This window comes from Geotrypetes seraphini, chromosome 14 (genome assembly GCF_902459505.1).
Source record: "Geotrypetes seraphini chromosome 14, aGeoSer1.1, whole genome shotgun sequence".
NCBI lineage: Eukaryota > Metazoa > Chordata > Amphibia > Gymnophiona > Dermophiidae > Geotrypetes > Geotrypetes seraphini.
In genome coordinates, this window is record NC_047097.1 from 11911017 (window position 1) to 11930322 (window position 19306).

Here is a 19306-nt window from a genome sequence, read left to right on the forward strand (position 1 = left end):
AAGAAATGCTCCGCAGAATAGCACTGGGTCACTCTTCAATGAAGGCTCTCGACAAAGTATTCAAAGGCAAGGAAATAGCACTCCAAAAGAAGATCAGACTTGTTTACACACACATTTTCTTAGTGGTCAATTACTGATGCGAATTCTGGACACTACAGAAACAAGCCAGAAAGAAGACTGACTCATTTGAGCTCTGGTGCTGGAGAAGGTTTTTACGCATACCGTGGACCGCCAGAAGTAAATCAATTCTGGAAGAGATCAAACTGGCTATGTCACTCAAAGTCCAAATGATGAAGTTATGACTGTCTTGGTCACACCTCCAGAAGCGAAAGATCATTGGAAAAGGCCGTCATGTTTGTGAAGATCGAAGGAACCAGGTGCAAAGAGCAACCTGCAATCAGATTGCTGGATACATTGAAAACAACCATGAGAATGATGCTGGAGGACCTTACCGGACTAGCAAAAAACAAATTTCTTTTTAGATCTATAATTCATAAAGTCACTGGGACTTGAACATGAGTCGATGGTACCTAACAGCAACATGTTAGAATGTGGGTCTCAACCTCTCATAATGGTAGACAAGATAGAGTAATCTAAGGTTGGAGGTAAAGGCCAATGTCATCAGGTATTTTGTTACTGTGAAAATGCGCACTTTTTTATTTTATTAGTATTTTCATAGCACTATGTTGTGAGACTCTGTGGCATTATGCCTTCGTGTCTGTAGAGTTAAGACTAGGTAGACATACCCCCTCTGTATAACAGTGCTCTTTGTTGATTTCTTCTAATATTCTTCCAGCTTTATGAATTGGATAGTGACCCAAAACGGAAGGAGTTTCTGGATGATCTTTTTATCTTCATGCAGAAGAAAGGTGAGTGATTTGTTTGTTCACACGAAGTGGATAATTTGGATGTATAGCAGCTTGGTCCTGAACTTGCTGTCCACATATCTAATTGTCAGGTGCCAAACCTATTGTTGAACTCTCAATACTCCATTGCTTCATCCATGTAAAGTTAGAATGGTGGGAAAACACTCTTAAAAATCAAACTACCATATTTTTCACTCTATAAGACACACCTGACCATAATATGCACCTAAGTGTAGAAGAGGAAAAACCAAGAAAAAAAAATTCTGAACCAAATGGTGTACCCTGTCCCACTGCCCTGCCCTGTACCCTGCCCTGCCCTGTGCCCTGTACCCTGTCCCGTCCTACCACTAGACCACCAGAAGGGGGACAGGGTACAAGGCACAAGGGAGGTCTAGTGGTAGGCAGGCAGACAGATGCCCCCTCTCCCCAGTACCTTTTTTAATTCTAACGGTCCAACGCTGTATCGGCAGGAGCTTTTCACACTCCTGCCCCTCCCTCACTGTACGGCTGCCTCCTCATCTCTTGTGGCAGAGCAGCACACACAAGTCGGGCGCGAGCTTTTCGTGCTCCTGCCTGGCCCCACGCCGGTCCCTAAATGACTTCCGCAGACAGTGTTGGTTGGGCGTTCGGGGGGGGGGATGGCAGGAGGGATTGGGCATCGTGTATGCATGGAGGATCCAGATCGTTTTGCTCTTAAGGCATAGATCTTGAGCGTGAAGCGTTATAGTGCAAAGGGTATTCAGAAGTGGTCATTGCCACCCTTTTCAAGTCTAAGAAGTCAACTACAGCCTCTGCCTGTGCTAAAGCGTGGAAGACTTTCCAGCATTGGTGCGCCTAAGAGTGTGTGGAGCTGTTTTCAGTTCCGGTTTTGGTGATTTTAGCTTTTCTCCAAGCAGGCCTTGACAAGGACTTCACCATTGCTTCACTTCAGGTCCAAGACACAGGGCTCTTTTGTTTCAGAGCTCGGGACCACAGACCTACACTGGCATCTCATCCAGAGGTCACCAGATATCTGAAGGGTACTATTTACATCAGACCACCGATCTCCAGCTGAGATTTGTAGAATTGCGACTTAGTCCACCCTATACACATTTGCAAAGATTTACAGGGAGGACGTTTCGGCAAAAGAGGACCCTGTTTTTTGTTCCTCCATGTTACGTTCTGTTGCAGTCAGCCCACCCTAGATTTCTGGGACTGTTGTTATACGTCCTGCTTGTCCAGAATGACACACCTATTGTACTGGAAAAAGAGATTATGTCCTTACCTTGATAGTATCTTTCCCAGTAGATAGGTGTGTCATTCTGGACCCCCACCCTGTCCTTCCTGCACCTGCCCACTGTCTCATTCTGTTTATTCTCCTCCAAGTTTATATCTTGAATACCAGTCAGCCCTTTGGACCCTGAAGAATTCTGTATAATATGTTTATAGTGTCTGCAGGGGTACTACCTGTTCTCTTTTGATGCTTCTGTTGGCAGTTGATTTGTTTGGGAAGTTTCCCATTTTTCCTTAATTCACATAATTTCAATGGAGCTCTTACATGCAGGTGGCCCGAAAAAAAAAAAAGCAGGAGGGATGTCCACTCCCTCCTGTCATGAAGGCACTCCCCCCTACCCCCCCAGGTAAAAAGGCAGGAGGGATACCCACTCCTCTTCCAGGCTCTCTGCCCCATACCTTAAAAGTTGGGAGCAGGAGGTACTGTATTCCACACTACAATCTGTGTTGTGCAGAATGTTAATTTTGTTTGATTCAATTCCCTCTTTGACATATAGCACAACCCACCCTCCAATTTGACCTACTCTATCATTGCAATATAATCTGTACCCAGGTAACATTGATTGTTCTCCTTATACCGGGTCTCTGAGATGCCTATTATATCTATCTCATCATTCAGTTCTATATTATATTACGACAACCTCCTGGGGACACAGGCAGCTAAAATAGACTCTGACATCTCAAAATTACTGACCAAAACAACAGACATAAAAGAGTTCCGCAAAGAAATAAAAACATTACTGTTCAAAAAATATCTCCCATCACTCTAACCACCACCCAGTGAGCTCCCAATCAACGACTTCGGAAATACCCACCTATATTATCTTTTTATCTGTGATCTAGAATGTACTGTAATTCTTCTACACTACACCCGATTTAATCGATCGAGTTGACATGTATTACCTCTGTAAAATGTATTATCTTCTGTTATATGTATTATCTTCTGTAATAATTATTATCTTCTGTGAAATTGTAGTATCATAACTCATTACTGTTCCTGTAACTTACTCTTATCCTGAAATGTAATTCTACTGGAATGTCCCAGATATTTTCTATACTGTAATCCGCCTAGAACCGCAAGGCACAGGCGGAATAGAAATCCCTAATGTAATGTAATGTAATATATTCTCTAACTCTCCTACTTTAATTTTTAGACTTCTAGCATTTGTATACAGACACTTCAAATTGTGGGTTTTTTTCTTGTATCTACAGGCTTCTGAGAAGATGACAGGGATAACTTGACATCTTTACTCTGCTTCCCTCTTAAGCACTCTTGGCTTTCTTTGAAACCTCTCTGTTGGGGCTCCCTAAATGTTCTGATTCAACAGTATCCTTCAAGGATACTCTACACCAGGGGTCTCAAAGTCCCTCCTTGAGGGCCGCAATCCAGTCGGGTTTTCAGGATTTCCCCAATGAATATGCATGAGATCTATGTGCATGCACTGTATTCATTGGGGAAATCCTGAAAACCCGACTGGATTTCGGCCCTCAAGGAGGGACTTTGAGATCCCTGCTCTACACCAAATCATCTGCTCCTGGGTGAAGGTCGACTTTCCCACCCCCACCCCAAATCTTAGTTTAAAAACTGCTTTATCTCCTTTTTAAGTAGTGCATCTTTTAGAATTATCACTTATTCCTGTATGTGGATTTACTTATGTAAATAGACCTTGCCTCCTAAAGCTCAGTAGGAACTTGGAGTTTGTCTTCCTTTTAAAAAAAATGTTTTATTTGACTGTACAATGCTTTGAATTTTATGATTTGCATTTAATCAAATTTTTAATAAACTATAATACATTTTATAGCGCTCCTAGATGTGCATAGCACTGTACAGTATATCAGAGCCCACAATCTAATTGGATTCCTGGGGCTCTTCTACTACAGCTTAGTGTACGGTAACAGAATTAATGCACCCTAAATGCTAAGAAGCCCATTTTATTTATACATGTGGGCTTCTTAGCATTTAGTGCATGCTAAGCTTTACTAAAAGGGTCCCAAAGTGTCTTGCCCAAGGTCACTGTGAATCAACCCATTGATTTATAATAGAAGATGGTTATACCTGAATGTAGCTTCCACTAGACTAGATTTAGTCTACTTTATTTTTAACAAGATTTTTAGATGTATAAAGATAGGCCCCAGTAACCTCCTTCAGTGGAGTGTAAGGCCATCATTCAAGTTTGATTACTTTTCAGAAGAGGCTGCCTAGGGCAAAGAGTTGGTTTGATTTCTGGGGCTGCCTGTGGTGAAAAATCTTCATTCATTCATTGACACAAACAGCATGTGGAAAGCAGGAAAAGTCCTTATCAGATTAAAAAAAAGAAATTTCAGCCCCAGCATAGAATAAAAGGTTTCTGATGATCCACCCTTAGGGAATGACTTTGGCTTGAGCATACAGTAAAATTAGATTGCCATAAAAAAAGAAAAAGAAAGCAAGGTCTGCCCTTAAATGGTGACCTTTCCCTCTGGAATTCTGCCCTTTGACCTCTCCATCATTAATCACCACGTGCCCATTGACAGTAATCTATCACAAAGGTGACAGGACCTGAAACCGGCTTCTCAAAGGATTTGATCTGGCACTGGCATCCTGTCCCACGATGCTCATTTTCAGCCTTCCTTTTCAATGCCTTGTTATTTTTTTAATACTTGAAACTTGAATCACGTTTGCATGTTTACTTCCTTTCAAAGCTGTGAAGGGGAAATGCTCCCTCCCTCACCCAGTTGCCCTTCTCTCAAGGGAGTGACTCAAAGGCATTTCCTCAGTACTGGCAATCACATTTTTCAATCTGGCTCCCCTCCCCCTTGGAATTTACTGTTCTTAAGCTTCTAGTAAAGTGGCAACTAGTATTCTCAGGGGAGAATTGTTTATATATGTGAATAACTGATGAGTTAGCATGAGCTTTTAAAGAGCATATTAATACAAGCTTCTGATACAAGAAGTGTCCTATTTAGAAAATGGAAGTAAAGGTTTGTAACGTTTTATGAAAGATCATAAACTTAAATAAAATGGCATAGGAATATTTTGTGGTACTGTGACTGACTGCTTTAATCATTCATGGAGTGTTTGTTTCAATTTGATAACACAGCATTTCACTATAAGCCCTCATAAGATATATAATAAAAACAATAAATATACATTCAACTCCTAGGCAAGGAAGGAAAAAATTAAAAACATAATTCAAAACTGTAAAAAAATAACACCAACTCCTAAATAAATCTCTCCCTTATAAAATGGATTTATCAACTTTCTAGCACAATTAAGATCATAAATCTTAATACTAAATCAAATCTTTTCCATTTCGTTTATTTTAACTGCCTAATGTCTACGATGAATGGTGGTATTATGTCATCAATTTGTCAATCTTCAGATAGCAATAGAAGCACACAGTAAAAGGCCCAAGATTCTTGAAAAGGTTGTATTACATCAACTTACAGATTATGTTGAGAAAAAAAAAAATCAGTCAAGCTATCGACATCATCATAGCAGAGAATCACTTATGTTCTGTAGTAGAGAATCACAGCCTCAATATATAAGGGATTACAAACCGTATATACTTAAACCTTTTCCAATTGCAAAATCTCTCACATGATCCTCAGCGAGGCCACCTCCCCACTCAATAAATCTTCATAGTAGGTGGCTTTACACCTCCTCTCGTCATCGATCCTTATATTTTCTTAAACTTTTTTTGTGCTTGTATTCTTTATAATTTTTTTATATAATTTAATGTTTAAATACTTAAATAGTTCATAAATAGTGGCTAAAATAAATTTACTTAGCTTTAGATCAGCTCAATTTCTGATCTCAGTTCATAGAACGGGGGGGATAACCGACATGTTTCACCCATGTGTTCTGATACGGTTTTTTCAAGGTTATCTCTCCCTGTAACCATAAGATGGAAAAATTTGTTTAAATTCACACCCTAAAGGCCCTTAAATATTTAAGTCCCCTTATAGGAAGAAAATTGTTTCCTATAAGGGGACTTAAATATTTAAGGGCCTTTAGGGTGTGAATTTAAACACATTTTTCCACCTTATGGTTACAGGGAGAGATAACATTGAAAAAACCGTATCAGAACACATGGGTGAAACATGTCGGTTATCCCCCCTTTCTATGAACTGAGACCAGAAATTGAGCTGATCTAAAGCTAAGTAAATTTATTTTAGCCACTATTTATGAACTATTTAAGTATTTAAACATTAAATTATATAAAAAAAATTATAAAGAATACAAGCACAAAAAAAGTTTAAGAAAATATAAGGATCGATGACGAGAGGAGGTGTAAAGCCACCTACTATGAAGATTTATTGAGTGGGGAGGCGGCCTCGCTGAGGATCATGTGAGAGATTTTGCAATTGGAAAAGGTTTAAGTATATAAGGTTTGTAATCCCTTATATATTGAGGCTGTGAATTACTATTGCCTTTTTCTTTAAGAAGTTATATGAGTTGGGTGCCTTTGAGTCTAATTTATCTGTAGTAGAGAATGACATAGGGACAAATTTGTCCCCGTCCCCTCAGAAACTCAGTTTCCCCGTCCCCGCGAGTTTTGTTGCTGTCCCTGGCCCCGCCCCATTCCTGTAGGCTCTGTCTTAACTGCACAGACCTCGAACACTTATGATTTTAAAGTGTTTGAGGCTTTTGCAGATGAAGACAGAGTTTGCAGGGATGGGGCAGAGACAGAAAAAGAACTCAATGGGATGGGGAAATGAGTTCCCGCGGGGATGGGGAAAAATTTGTCCCCGTGTCATTCTCTATCTGTAGTAGATATATTAGTGAAGGGAGATCAAGGTTATGATACTTTGTGGCTTCAACTTGATTTGCATGCTGCATTCGATAATATCAATCATATTAAATGACTAAGACTAATGCGTAAAGTAGGGATATGTTCCACTGTTTTGAGATGGTTTGATTCCTGTTTTAAGAATCAAACTCAGGTTGTTCATTGGAATCAAATTTTATCATCCACAAAGGACTTTACTCTCCCCTGTGCTTTTTAATTTTTACTTGGCACTATTGGCTGAGGTTTTGGAAAGTTTTGCAGACAAAATTCAGATTTTGGTCTTCATACAAGCTGATCAAAATCAGGTTTTTCAGGTTTTGTCAGATTTGAATTGGTGATTGAGAGAGCATTGAGTTGCTTTTTAAATGTAGATAAATCAATAGCAATCATTGGTTATCTAGGAAATCTTGACTACTTACCATTCAGCCAGTTGTGCAGGGTAAACCTATTCCTTTTAAAGATGAGATTATTTCCTTGGAATTTCACTGTGACAGTGCTCTAAGATTTAGACATAGTAGTAGTAGTATAAGTTAATGTTGGTAAAAAGGAACAGGCCCAAGAATAGAACCTTGAGGCACACCATTGGTAACATCCCTTTCCTCAGAGCGATCTCCATTGATCACTACCCTCTGTCGCCTTCCACTCAACCAGGTTCTGATCCAGCCCATCACTTTGGGGACCATCCTGAGGGCACTCAGTTTATTTATTACAAATCTGTGTGGAACACTGTCAAAGGCTTTGCTAAAATCTAAATATACCTCTTCTAGTACACTCCTTCTATCCAATTCTCTGGTCACCCAGTTAAATAAATTTTTCAGATTTGTCTGACAAGACCTACCTCTAGTGAATCCTCCGGTCCTGTAATCCACAGGATTCCAGAAACTTCACCATTCTCTGTTTTAAAAGCGTTTCCATTAATTTGCTTACTGCAGAAGTCAATCCATCTTTTATTCCATCAAAAATTGCAAACACTGGGGGATACTCGAAGTTACAGGGAAATACTCAAAACCAATAAACATAAGAACATAAGATTTGCCGCTGCTGGGTCAGACCAGTGGTCCATTGTGCCCAGCAATCCGCTCACACGGCGGCCCTTAGGACAAAGACCAGTGCCCTATTTGACTCTAGCTTTACTTGCGTATGTTCTGTTCCAGTAGGAACTTATCCAACCTTTTTCACTCAGAATAGTTAAGCGTTGCCAGAGGATGTGGTAACAGTGGTTAATGTCGATGGATTTCAAAAAGGTTTGGGCAAGTTCCTGGAGGAAAGGTCTGTAGTCTGCTATTGAGACAGACATGAGGGAAGCCAGTGCTTGCCCTGGAATCAGTAGTATGGAATGTTGCCACTATTTGGGTTTTTGCCAGGTGCTTGTGACCTTGATTTGCCACTGTGGAAACAGGATACGTGCTGGATGGACCATTGCTCTGACCCAGTATGGCTATTCTTATGTTGTTATTGTCACAAGCATTGGACCGACCATTGCTCTGACCCAGTATGGCTATTCTTATGTTGTTATTGCCACAAGCATTGGACCAGCCATTGGTGGTTGGTTTGAGTTATCAGTGCTAGAATCTAGGGTGCAGGAAATACTCAGGAAATACTTTTTATGGAGAGTGTGATAGGTGCCTGGAATGTCCTCCCACAGGAGGTGGTGGAGATAAAAATGATAACGGAATTAAAAAATGCATGGGCAAATACAAAGGAATCCTGTATAGAAAGAATGGAGCCAGGCAAACATAACGGTGATTAGATGGCAACTCTATCAACAGGGAAGCTAAGCCAGTACTAAGCAGACTTCTACAGTCTGTGCTCCGATCTTGGATCTTTTGATTTAGATGGGATGGAGTGGGGCTTTCATTTGTGGGAGAACAAGGCTAACGCCGTGCAAACTTCTGTGGTCTGTGCCTTGAAAATGGCAAGGACAAATCAAGATCAAGTATGCATATGTAGTATCACATACATTTATAGGCCTTTATCTGCCATCTACTGCGGTTCTATGTAAGCTGAGAACTTTAGTGATTGGACTGTCTATTTGATATTTGTTTCCCTTCTCTTCCTTCCATACTTTGTTGTTTATTCTTTGTAGCTTTTTTTTTCACCTATTCATTCCTTGTGTCTGGTCCTCCTCTCCCTCTCTTTCATTTGTTGGATTTGCTCTTGATTTTTCTCTCTCTAAATCTTTATCACCATGTGTTCTCCTGTATTTTGCTGCATTGTAATTGCAGGAACACCTATCAGTCGTATCCCCATCATGGCGAAACAGCTGCTGGATCTCTACATGCTTTACAAGCTGGTGACTGAGAAGGGTGGGCTGGTGGAGGTCATTAATAAGAAGATGTGGAGAGAAGTCACCAAAGGCCTTAATTTACCAACCTCTATAACCAGTGCAGCATTCACACTTCGTACACAGTGAGTGATACAATGTGTTAATATGTAAAGACCTGAGCCTAAACAATTACTTGAATTTATTGTGGATAAAGAAGGGGGGAGTAGTTATTGGTTCAATGGTTGTACCATTAATCTAGAACCGGCTGTTTGGGAAATATCATGTCTCCTAATCTGTCCTATTGATTTGATATACCTTGTATTTTTTTTCCTTTTTTTGGATCTTAAGTTTGTGGACTAAATAAGTACATAATTTTTCCTCTTTTTACTTTACCAGTCTTTAGAGACTCAAGTGTATTCACTTGTTTATAATTATTATAATTTCAATAAATTAAAAAAAAATAAAAAATGTAAAGACAAGATAAATGCCAAAACTAAACTACCTGTGAGAAAAATCCAAAATAAATTGTTAAAATTTTTTCTGGCTTCCCACTAAATAGAGAAAGAAATATGGTCAGAAAAAGACTGTAATTAAAGCAGTTAGTATTGAGCAGGACAATGGTATCACGACACCTTATGGTATGAATCCATGAGGCCTAGCAGTTTTGTTACATCAGGAGAGATGGCTAACATTCCTCCATGTAAAAATTTTGTTTGTCGTACCCTTTATTACCCCTGATGCCAATAGTTTCATTGATCAACTTAAAAAGATGCAGTATAATGCTTGCTTTCATTTTGAGGATCATTTACTAACTGTTGGGCATTATTTACTGTAAGGCCCATTTTATCCATTGGGTCCTGAATTAAGTAAATGCTCATGGTGGGCGACACCACCCTTGTTATTTGCCGTGAAACCCTTGTGAACCTAAGAATTGCCTTATTGCTTCAGATCAAAGGTCCTTCAAGGCCAGTCCAACTAACAAGTACCTGGCAGGATCCCAAAGAATAAGCATTTACAAGTATTACTCCCTTTCATTTATCACCTCACAAACCTGGCAGTAAATGTGTCTCTCAGTACTTCTTTTTCTCTTTGCCAGATATATGAAGTATCTGTATCACTATGAGTGTGAGAAGAAATCGCTAAGTTCTCCTGCTGAGCTCCAGGCTGCCATTGATGGGAATCGGCGGGAGGGGAGACGACCCAGCTACAGCTCAGCATTGTTCAGCTATTCTTCAAACACAGCAATACGACCACCATCCCTACTCTCTCCTCCCAAACATCACCTTCCTCTCATTGCTGTTCATCCTGGAGGCACTGGCACCTCTCGTCCTTCCCAGGGGACTACACCCAAAAAAGGTTTGCATTTTTCCTATAGTACCAGATGTCTCCTCAGTCCTCTTCTTATATACTGCCTGAAAGCTATTGAAACGGTGTGCACTCAGGTACAGAACTGTACCATAACATATTGTTTGTTATACTCCACAAATCTCAACTGGGAATCATTGCGGCTTACATAAGATTAATAAGGTTAGCAACGTAGACATTATGAATCATAGCTAGAGTATAATGAAAACAGATGCATTTTTAACAAGTTGAAGAAAGGAGGAGGGCTGAAGTAAGCAGGTTGGGAGGCAGTTCCAAATTTTGGGGCCTTGAAACTTGAAGGTGGGTTAGAAGAATGATTTCCTCCGAACTTGATGTGGAGAGGGAAGAGGTAATTTATAGTGTTGAGTCATTCTTGAGTTATAGAAGGGGTATGAAACTTAGATGGCTGAAGTTAGCCCAATCAAGCTTTCTCATTATATAGCACTGTGAACCATACATGCAATTTTAAATTGAATTCTATACTTGACTGGCAGCTAGTGTAGTTCTATCAGCAGTGGACTGACCTTCTCAAATCAGGCCTTATGGAAAATCAGTCTAGCTGCTGTGTTTTGGAGTAACTGCAACCTCTGAAGGTCTTTCTTTATGATATTGCAGTATAAAGAATTGCAATAATCTAGATATGGAAGTAACTGTCCGAAAACTTTGTCTGTGAAGGGCTCACATGGGGCATGGGGGGAGAGAAGGGTATAGGGAGCTTCGGCTAGCCAACAGTGGAAAAAAATTGTTTAACACTATAACACAATTTTCGTTCCTGGTCAGTAAGTGTAATTATCCCAGGACAAGCAGGCAGCTATTCTCACATATGGGTGACATCATTGACGGAGCCCCAATGCGGAAGCCTCGCAAGCAGACTTGCTTGTAGAAACTAGAAGTTCCGAGTCAGCCGCACCGCGGATGTGCGAGTGCCTTCCCGCCCAGCACAGGGCGCGTCTCTTCAGTTCTCAGTTTTCCGCGGAGCTGAGAAGTCCCTCTTTGACTCTCTGCGTTCAACTTACTTACGTCGTGCCTTCTCTCACCGCGGTTTATGTTCTTTTTCTTCATGAATTGCTATATTTCTTTTATTTCTAGTTTAAAAAAAAAAAAAATTATTTCTTCCGTTCGGCTGCCGGGGCAGGCCACTCGGCCGCAGCCCAGGGGCTTCGACTTTGTCCCAGCCAGCAACAGGATTCAAGAAGTGAAGCCAGTGTCAATGTGCGATTTCTCTCACGGACCCACACAGTAGGTGCCTCAAGTGCCTTGGGCCAGACCATCACCTGAAGTCGTGCGAGCGCTGTGCTATTCTTCAACCTCGAGCCCTTAAACGTCTACTTTCAGTGGAGAAGCTCTTCGGGATGGATTCGATCACTTCCTCGACTCCGAAGCTGACCTCGGTCTCACCTTCGACCGAGGGTCCTCCTGCCTCCACTGCTTCGACCTCGAGCCTCATCAGACCTTCTTCGTTTGCAGCAGCTCTTTCCTCAATGACGTCTGCTGTATCTTCCCCTGTATCTTCAGGTCAGATAGCTCAGCAGAAAGTTCCAGCAGTGGTGCTTAAGGTGCCTAAGACTTCCAAGTTGAAGCACATTTCCACTTCCTCTATGGAACCTCCAGCCAAAACAGGTGCTCCGGTTTCAGACGCGAATCCATCCTTGCCGGCTTCTTTCCAGACCATGTTAGAGAAGCAATTCATTCAGTTCCTCACTAATATGGGACCGAAGCTTGTTACTCTAATCCAGCCTGGACATTCTGCAGACTCCCGCGAGGTCGAGCCTCTTCCTATGCCTCAGTCTGAGCTTACACACTCTATGCTGGGAGCAGAGTCTCTGCGAGTGTCTGGTCTGGCATCTATGCACATGAAGCAAGGAGCAGATTCTTTGCAAGTGCCTCGACAGGAATCCTCACACTCCATACAATGAGTAGTCTTTGGGAGTGCATCAAGGTTCCTCCATCAAGCCTCTGGAGCTTCGATCCACAGCTTCCAGCCCTATCCATTCCTTGGTGGCATCGACTGCTTCCATCTCCGGGGCGAAGTCTCCTCGATCTTCGAGATCTGCTTCCAAGCACCATTCTTCACTGTCGATCAAGGCCTTCCTCGAGGCATACTTCCAGGCATAGCTCTTCTTCCAAAGAGCATCCTTCTTCAACTAAGCCTCGATCTACACCTTCCAGTCCTACTAGACCACCGACTCCTCGATCGAGGTCTCCACTTCCACACCTTGAGGACTCAGCGGTTTCGATTGCTTCGTCCCAAGTCTCCCTATTCTTTTGATGCCTTTTTTCTTGCCGAAGTTTCATCTTCAACCCAGGTTGCCTCAACGACCTCGAGTCCTTCTCGAGGCAAAGCATTGGCGGTTCAGCTATCTTTCTCCTCTTTTCTTCGTCAGTTGGCTATTGACTTGGTCCTTTAGTTGGATGCTGGTTCCAAATACTCTAAAGAGTATCTCGAAGTCATGCATCTTCTTTAACCTCCGGCAGAGTCACTTAAGCTTCCTCTTCACAAGCTTTTGTCTCAGACTTTTACCAGATGCCTGGAGACTCCTTATGCAATTCCAGCTGTTCCAGGCAAATTAGACTCCAGATATAAAACTCTCCATTGCAAAGGATTTGAGAATTCACAGTTATCTCACCAATCCCTACTTGTGGAGTCATTCTTGAAAAGGTCCCATCCTTCCAAGGGAAGGGAAACCTATGGACAAATTCGGATGTCGCATCTATCAAAATGCCATGATATCCTCTAAAGTCCTTAATTACAATTTCCATTTTATAACTTATTTTGAGTTCCTCATTGCTCTTTTGCCTAAATTTCTCAGTTATTTAGATACTCAAAAGCACTTTGAATTTCAAGAAGTCATAGCTTCTCTATCATAACTCAGATTACATCTACTTCAGTCTTCTTACAATACCTTTGAGTTGTCTGCCAGGGCGGCTGCTTGTTCTGTAGCAAAGCGCCGCCTTGCCTGGCTTCGTACCATTGACATGGATCCTAATCTTCAGGACCGCTTGGCTAATATTCCTTGTGCAGGCAATGACCTCTTCGATGAATCTATTGAGGCAGCCACCAAGAAATTGAGCATGAAAAATCCTTTGCTTCTATTGTCAGACCTCAGTCAAAGCCAGCTCCTGCCAAGCCAAAATGTCCTATTTACTAGAGGCGGTTTGCCCCGAGAGTGGCTCCTTACACTCGCCCTCCTCCCAAGAAACAGCAGAATCAGAAGCAACAGAAATCTCAACCTTCTGCTGCACCTAAGGCTACGCAGCCTTTTTGACTGTTTAAAACAGAGCATAACCTCCACCGTTCTGTCTCTGAACTATCTTCCCCCTATTGGAGGTCGTCTCCATCATTTTTATCACCGATGGGAGACAATCACATCCAACCTCTGGGTGCTGTCAAGCATCAGGGAAGGATACTCTCTTCATTTCACTCAGGTTCCACCAGAGCTTCCTCCAAGAGAGTATCCTTCCAGTCCATCCCAGACCGCCCTTCTTCTTCAGGAAGCTCAAGCTTTGCGTCGTCTCCGTGCCATCGAACCAGTTCCTTTGGAACAGCAGAACAGGGGGTTTTACTCCCGTTACTTCCTTGTTCCGAAGAAGATGGGCAATCTGCGGCCCATTCTGGATCTCAGGGCTCTCAAGAAATTTTTAGTCATAGAAAAATTTTTTATGTTATCCCTGGCATCCCTTTATCACCTCCTAGATCAGAACGACTGGTTTTGCTCTCTGGATCTCAAGGAGGCTTATATTTATATTCCCATTCATCTGGCCTACCGTCAATATCTCAGATTTCGGGTGGGGAATCTGCATTATCAATACAGAGTGCTGCCCTTTGGCTTGGCTTCATCTCCCAGAGTGTTCACCAAGTGCCTGGTAGTGGTAGCCGCAGCTCTCAGAAACCATGGTCTTCAGGTATTTCCCTACCTGGACGTTTGGAAGGATTCTCCATGCCGAAGTGGCAGTTGCTTGAGTAGTCAGTGGGTTCCTGCCAAATTCTTGGGATAGCAAACTTCATGACTCTGTCTTCCCCCTCTGTACCATCCTGTAGAAGAACAAAATGAAATTGTGGTAATGAAAATAATAAATTTATTTCTCCTATGACTGTGTATGAGATTCTCACAACATATATCATATATGATATATTTTCATATAACATTGAAAATTTTAAAATATAAAGAAATTTTACAGCAGTAAATTCTGTCATCCAAGTGAGAAACAAAATTGTCTTACCTTCTAGAGTTTTTTTCTGGCAGTGCTCACATGTGAAATGAGGTGCCCAAGGTTTGTCTTGATCCCCAATAGGCATGCCAAAATATGCCTTTTAGGCATCGTACATCTTAGCAGATGCCTCTATGATGTACCTTTTCCCTCTTGTCTTGATAAATTGGCTGCATACATAACAAAATGCATCTGCCAGATGTTTGCAGCCTCTGGATACCTTCTAAAACAATGCAGATATGTTATCAGTTAGGCAGTTAGAACTGAACTGAACGGATAGGTTTAAGATCTCTATAGTTATATTGTACTACTATTTATATTGATAGAAAGTTCTTGAAGTTACCGAGGGCGGGCCGTTTTACTAAGGCCTGTGGCCAAAATTAGCGCAGCAGGCACCTAACTCCAATTTTGGCCTGCGGCAATTAAAAATTTACCATGGGTCAAAAAAGCATGGCTTGTGGGCATGTCTGCCGACAGGCAGGTTTCCACCCACATGTGCTGTGATAACAACGTGTCTGTAAAGCCCTTACCGGCTGCCTTTTTGGTACAAAGGCTCCTGCGCTAACCCGAAGGTAAGCAGCACTGCACACCTTTACTGCAGCCTACCAGTGTATTGTGAGCATACAATACATGCCCACAACACACCCCTTCCTCTGCCCATAGCCGCAGTAAGCCTTACCGTTTAGAGTGCAACTATATCCTACCATGCCTTAGTAAAAGGGCCCCTAAGTTTACTCAGCTTGAAATCGATCTGGAATGTTCTGCAGAAAAGGTAAATTTCAGAATATCAATGTCCTGGTCCCAAAAGCAAATTTTGAGCAGAATGATAGCCATTTTCTATACTTAGTGTAGCACAGTGGTCTCAAACTCGCAGCCCGGGGGCCACATGTGGCCCGCCAGGTACTATTTTGAGGCCCTAGTATGTTTATCATAATCACAAAAGTAAAATAAAAGTTTCTTGATCATATGTCTCTTTAGCAATAGATTACAATATTATTATTAAGACTTAGCCAAAAGGAAAGATTTATAAACTATAAAGAGTTTTACCTCATGCAAAATTGTAATTTCTTTAATAAGACATGAACTATTTTTTCTGAGGCCCTCCAAATATCTACAAATCCAAAATGTGGCCCTGCAAAGGGTTTGAGTTTGAGACCACTGGTGTAGCATATGCAATTAAGAAACAACAGTTATTACCCAGGAACAACAAAAATACATTTGTTACTTAGTATAATTACTTGTAATTAACTTTTATGAATAAACTAATATAACTTTGACATCTAGGAGTTAACTTTAGGATACTTTTCTTTGTAAAACAAGTTTGAGATCCTTTGTTCTTGTTTACAATATAAGCACAACCTTTTCAAAGACGGCTATTAAATCCAGTAAATTGGTTGGTTATATATATTTTTTTTCTTTTTCTAAGCTCTTACCCAGAACAATATACCTTATTTTAAAGCAAATAATCACCTACAAAGTTTCTGGTTGCTTTGTTGTTTCAGAAACTGTCTAGTATTCATTTTGTGGAAGTAATAAATACCTGTAACTAATTACAGTGCTTTATATTCTGAACTTTGACCTTCTTGGTACTGGCCTTCACATGTCCTAATGCTCTGCAAGGTTGCAATAAACTTTCCAAGCCCTTTTTTTTTTTTTTTTTTTGCCCAGTTAAAAAGCGCAGCTCAATAAAAGCACTCAGCACATTCAGAGTCCAGTTTATATTGATGACCAGTGAAGTGTTTTCCCATTGATTAAAGCATGTAGTTATTAGGTAGCTTCTGGAAATTTCACCCAATAATGAAAACCAAACAGCAGGTGCAAGTAGCAAACCTAATCTAAATCAGCCTTTGAGAGGTTCATGTTGATGTCAAGTTTCCACATACAATTGGTATGAAATCATTTTTTGGGAATGTATTTGGTAGGTCAGAAAGTGTATTCCAGTTTGCTATGCTGTTGAATATCTGTCCTTACTTCTACGACCAGGTTCACAAAATTAACCTTGAGTTCTCAACCAAGCCACGTCCCCAAGTCTGCTCTACCAACTCTCCTCGACCCTTGCCACCTTATCTTCCTTTCCTAAAATTACTGAGGAGAAAACTGCACATTTTCTTTCCTCCAAACACACCACCTGTCCCCCTCTATTTGCCATATCCTCAACCTATCATTCTCCACCGCAACTTTTTTTCCTATCTGTCCCAGTAGGCTCATAATCTGTTTTAGATAATTACCCCAGGAGTTACATTTGTAAAAGTACATGCAGTGATAAAAAGTTGTCTATTTTTATGTCTTACATGTAGGCATGTTTAGTGGAGAATTTGGTGATTTATGCGCTTACTTTGTAAAATATAAAGGGACAGGAAAGGGGATGTGATTTGAAACACCACCTTCCTGGGGTTATAATCAAAGTGGTTTTATGTGCAAGAACTTATGTACATGGAGCAGTGGAGGGTTAAGTGTCTTGCTCAGAGTCTCAAGGATCTGCAGTAGGAATGAAGCCCGTTCCCCTGGTTCTCAGTCTGCTGCACCAACCATTAGGTTATTTTTCTAACACTTTGTATAATATACATTTATAATGTATGATATCTAAAGCTGACTTCAGACATTTTGTGGAACACACATAAAAATCCAGTACCAAACATGTTCAGTACAAAACAAGGAAGAGTGTGGCATAGTGGTTAAAGCTATAGCCTCAGCACCCTGAGGTTGTGGGTTCAAATCCCTCGCTGCTCCTTGTGACCCTGGGCAAGTCATTTAATCCCCCCAGGTACAATAGATAAGAGTTTGAGCCCATCAGGGCAGATAGGGAAATATGATAAAGTACCTGAATGTAAAACCACTTAGGATATAAGTGGTATATAAATAAATAAAGATATAAAATAAAATATATAAAAAATGTCCATTTTCAAAACTGCAAAACGTCTATCTTGTTTTTTCAAAAATGACCATTTTTCAGATGTGCATCTATATTTTTGAACCATTTTTTGAAAAAGAAAACCACATCCAAAAGAAAAATGCACAAAACAAACCATTGGGTTGTAAGAAGGGCCAGCATTTTTTTAGTAGACTGGCCACACTGACATCCCAGCAGAGCAGTGGGGCATCTTAGGGGAGCACTGCAATGAACTTCACATAAAAATGGCTCAGATGCACATCTCGCCATAACTCCCTTCAAAACCTGCTGGACCTAACTGTATACCACACCAATAGCCCTTATGTCTACAGATGTCATCTACATGTACAGTAGGATTTGGGTGGGCTGTGGAAGGCTCACATATTACACCATAAGTGTAGTAGTTAGAATGAGATATGGGTCTGGGTCCCCATCTCTATGGTTGACTACACCACCCAGGAACTTGCTTGCTGCTCTAATAGGACTATCCATTACATCTGAAACTACCATACAAACAGGTATATACTATTTCATTTACATCTTTGGGGGAGTGTGCCTACATCCCTCCAGTGGTCATCTGGTCAGTTTGGGGACCTTTTAAGCATTTATTCATTATTAAAACAGGTCTAGCCCCAAACATCAAAATTGTGCTCTGGACATATGTTTGATTATAGCAGAAAAATGTCCAAGTCATAATCCTGCCCTAATTCTGCCCACACCAGACATTTAATACACGCCTTTTAGATTGATTGATTTATTTAAGGTATTTATACAGCGCTTATAGCCTAAGCAGTTTACATTCAGGTACTCAAGTATTTCTCCCTATCTGTCCCGGTGTGCACAATCAGACTAATGTACCTGGGGCGATGGAGTGTTAAGTAAGTGACTTGCCCAGGGTCACAAGGATGCTGAGGCTACAGCCCTAACCACTAGGCCACTCCTATTGATCAACAGCCTAGATATCTGTCTAGAAAATAGGTTTTGAAAATAGTGAATTGGAAGAAAAATGCCACTTCCTGGACGTTTCCCATGGCTTCAGAATTTCAGCAATTGTTTACACCACCTAATGTGGATTTGCTGGTAGTGCAGAATACTAAACGGACTTTGCTGTCTTAAGTGAAGAGGACCTGATCCTGAAGGATACGCAGGATTGCAAAATGGATTTGGTCCTCAAAAGATGATTTGAGGTGCAGGCTTTAGGTCTTAAGGCAGTGGCCACAGCATCCTTTGTGATGCAAGACTGCCTCAAAATGTTATACCAGAATCCGGGTGCAGAGGAGGTGGTTTGCTCTCCTATTATCCTGGCAGGGGTGGATTATGTGGCTGACACTATCTATGATATGCTCAGAGTTACGAGTAAAGTCTCGGCTTAATGTTTTTTATACACTGAGAATAAAATTACAGTAGATTGCAAAACACTAGTTAATAAGTTAACAGCACTGTTGGTTTTGGTTTTTTTTTTTAACATAAAAGAAGTTGTTTCTTCTTACAGTTAAAATTTGACCTCCAAAACTAAAGAGCCGTTCTACAGGGGCCCTAGAGTGGAGTATTGTATAAGAAAAAAAGTCATCCTTGATATTTTTAAGGCATTCTAGACCTCTTAAAATGTCAGGCAGATACTTGTCAATTTCAGCATTGGTATCTCTGTTTGTTGACCTTGTGTCAT

General features: G+C 41.0%; 1 protein-coding gene across 8 annotated transcripts in view; it reads left to right on the top strand.

The window, feature by feature from the left end:
* Window positions 1-19306, top strand: part of ARID3B (AT-rich interaction domain 3B) — a 120552-nt gene that overhangs the window by 74970 nt on the left and 26276 nt on the right. For all 8 annotated transcript variants that reach the window (XM_033919458.1, XM_033919459.1, XM_033919463.1 and 5 more), the window contains exons 4-6: window positions 797-869; window positions 9136-9319; window positions 10273-10532. In XM_033919458.1, coding sequence (XP_033775349.1) covers window positions 797-869; window positions 9136-9319; window positions 10273-10532 — 517 coding nt within the window. The remainder of the gene's footprint in view (window positions 1-796; window positions 870-9135; window positions 9320-10272; window positions 10533-19306) is intronic.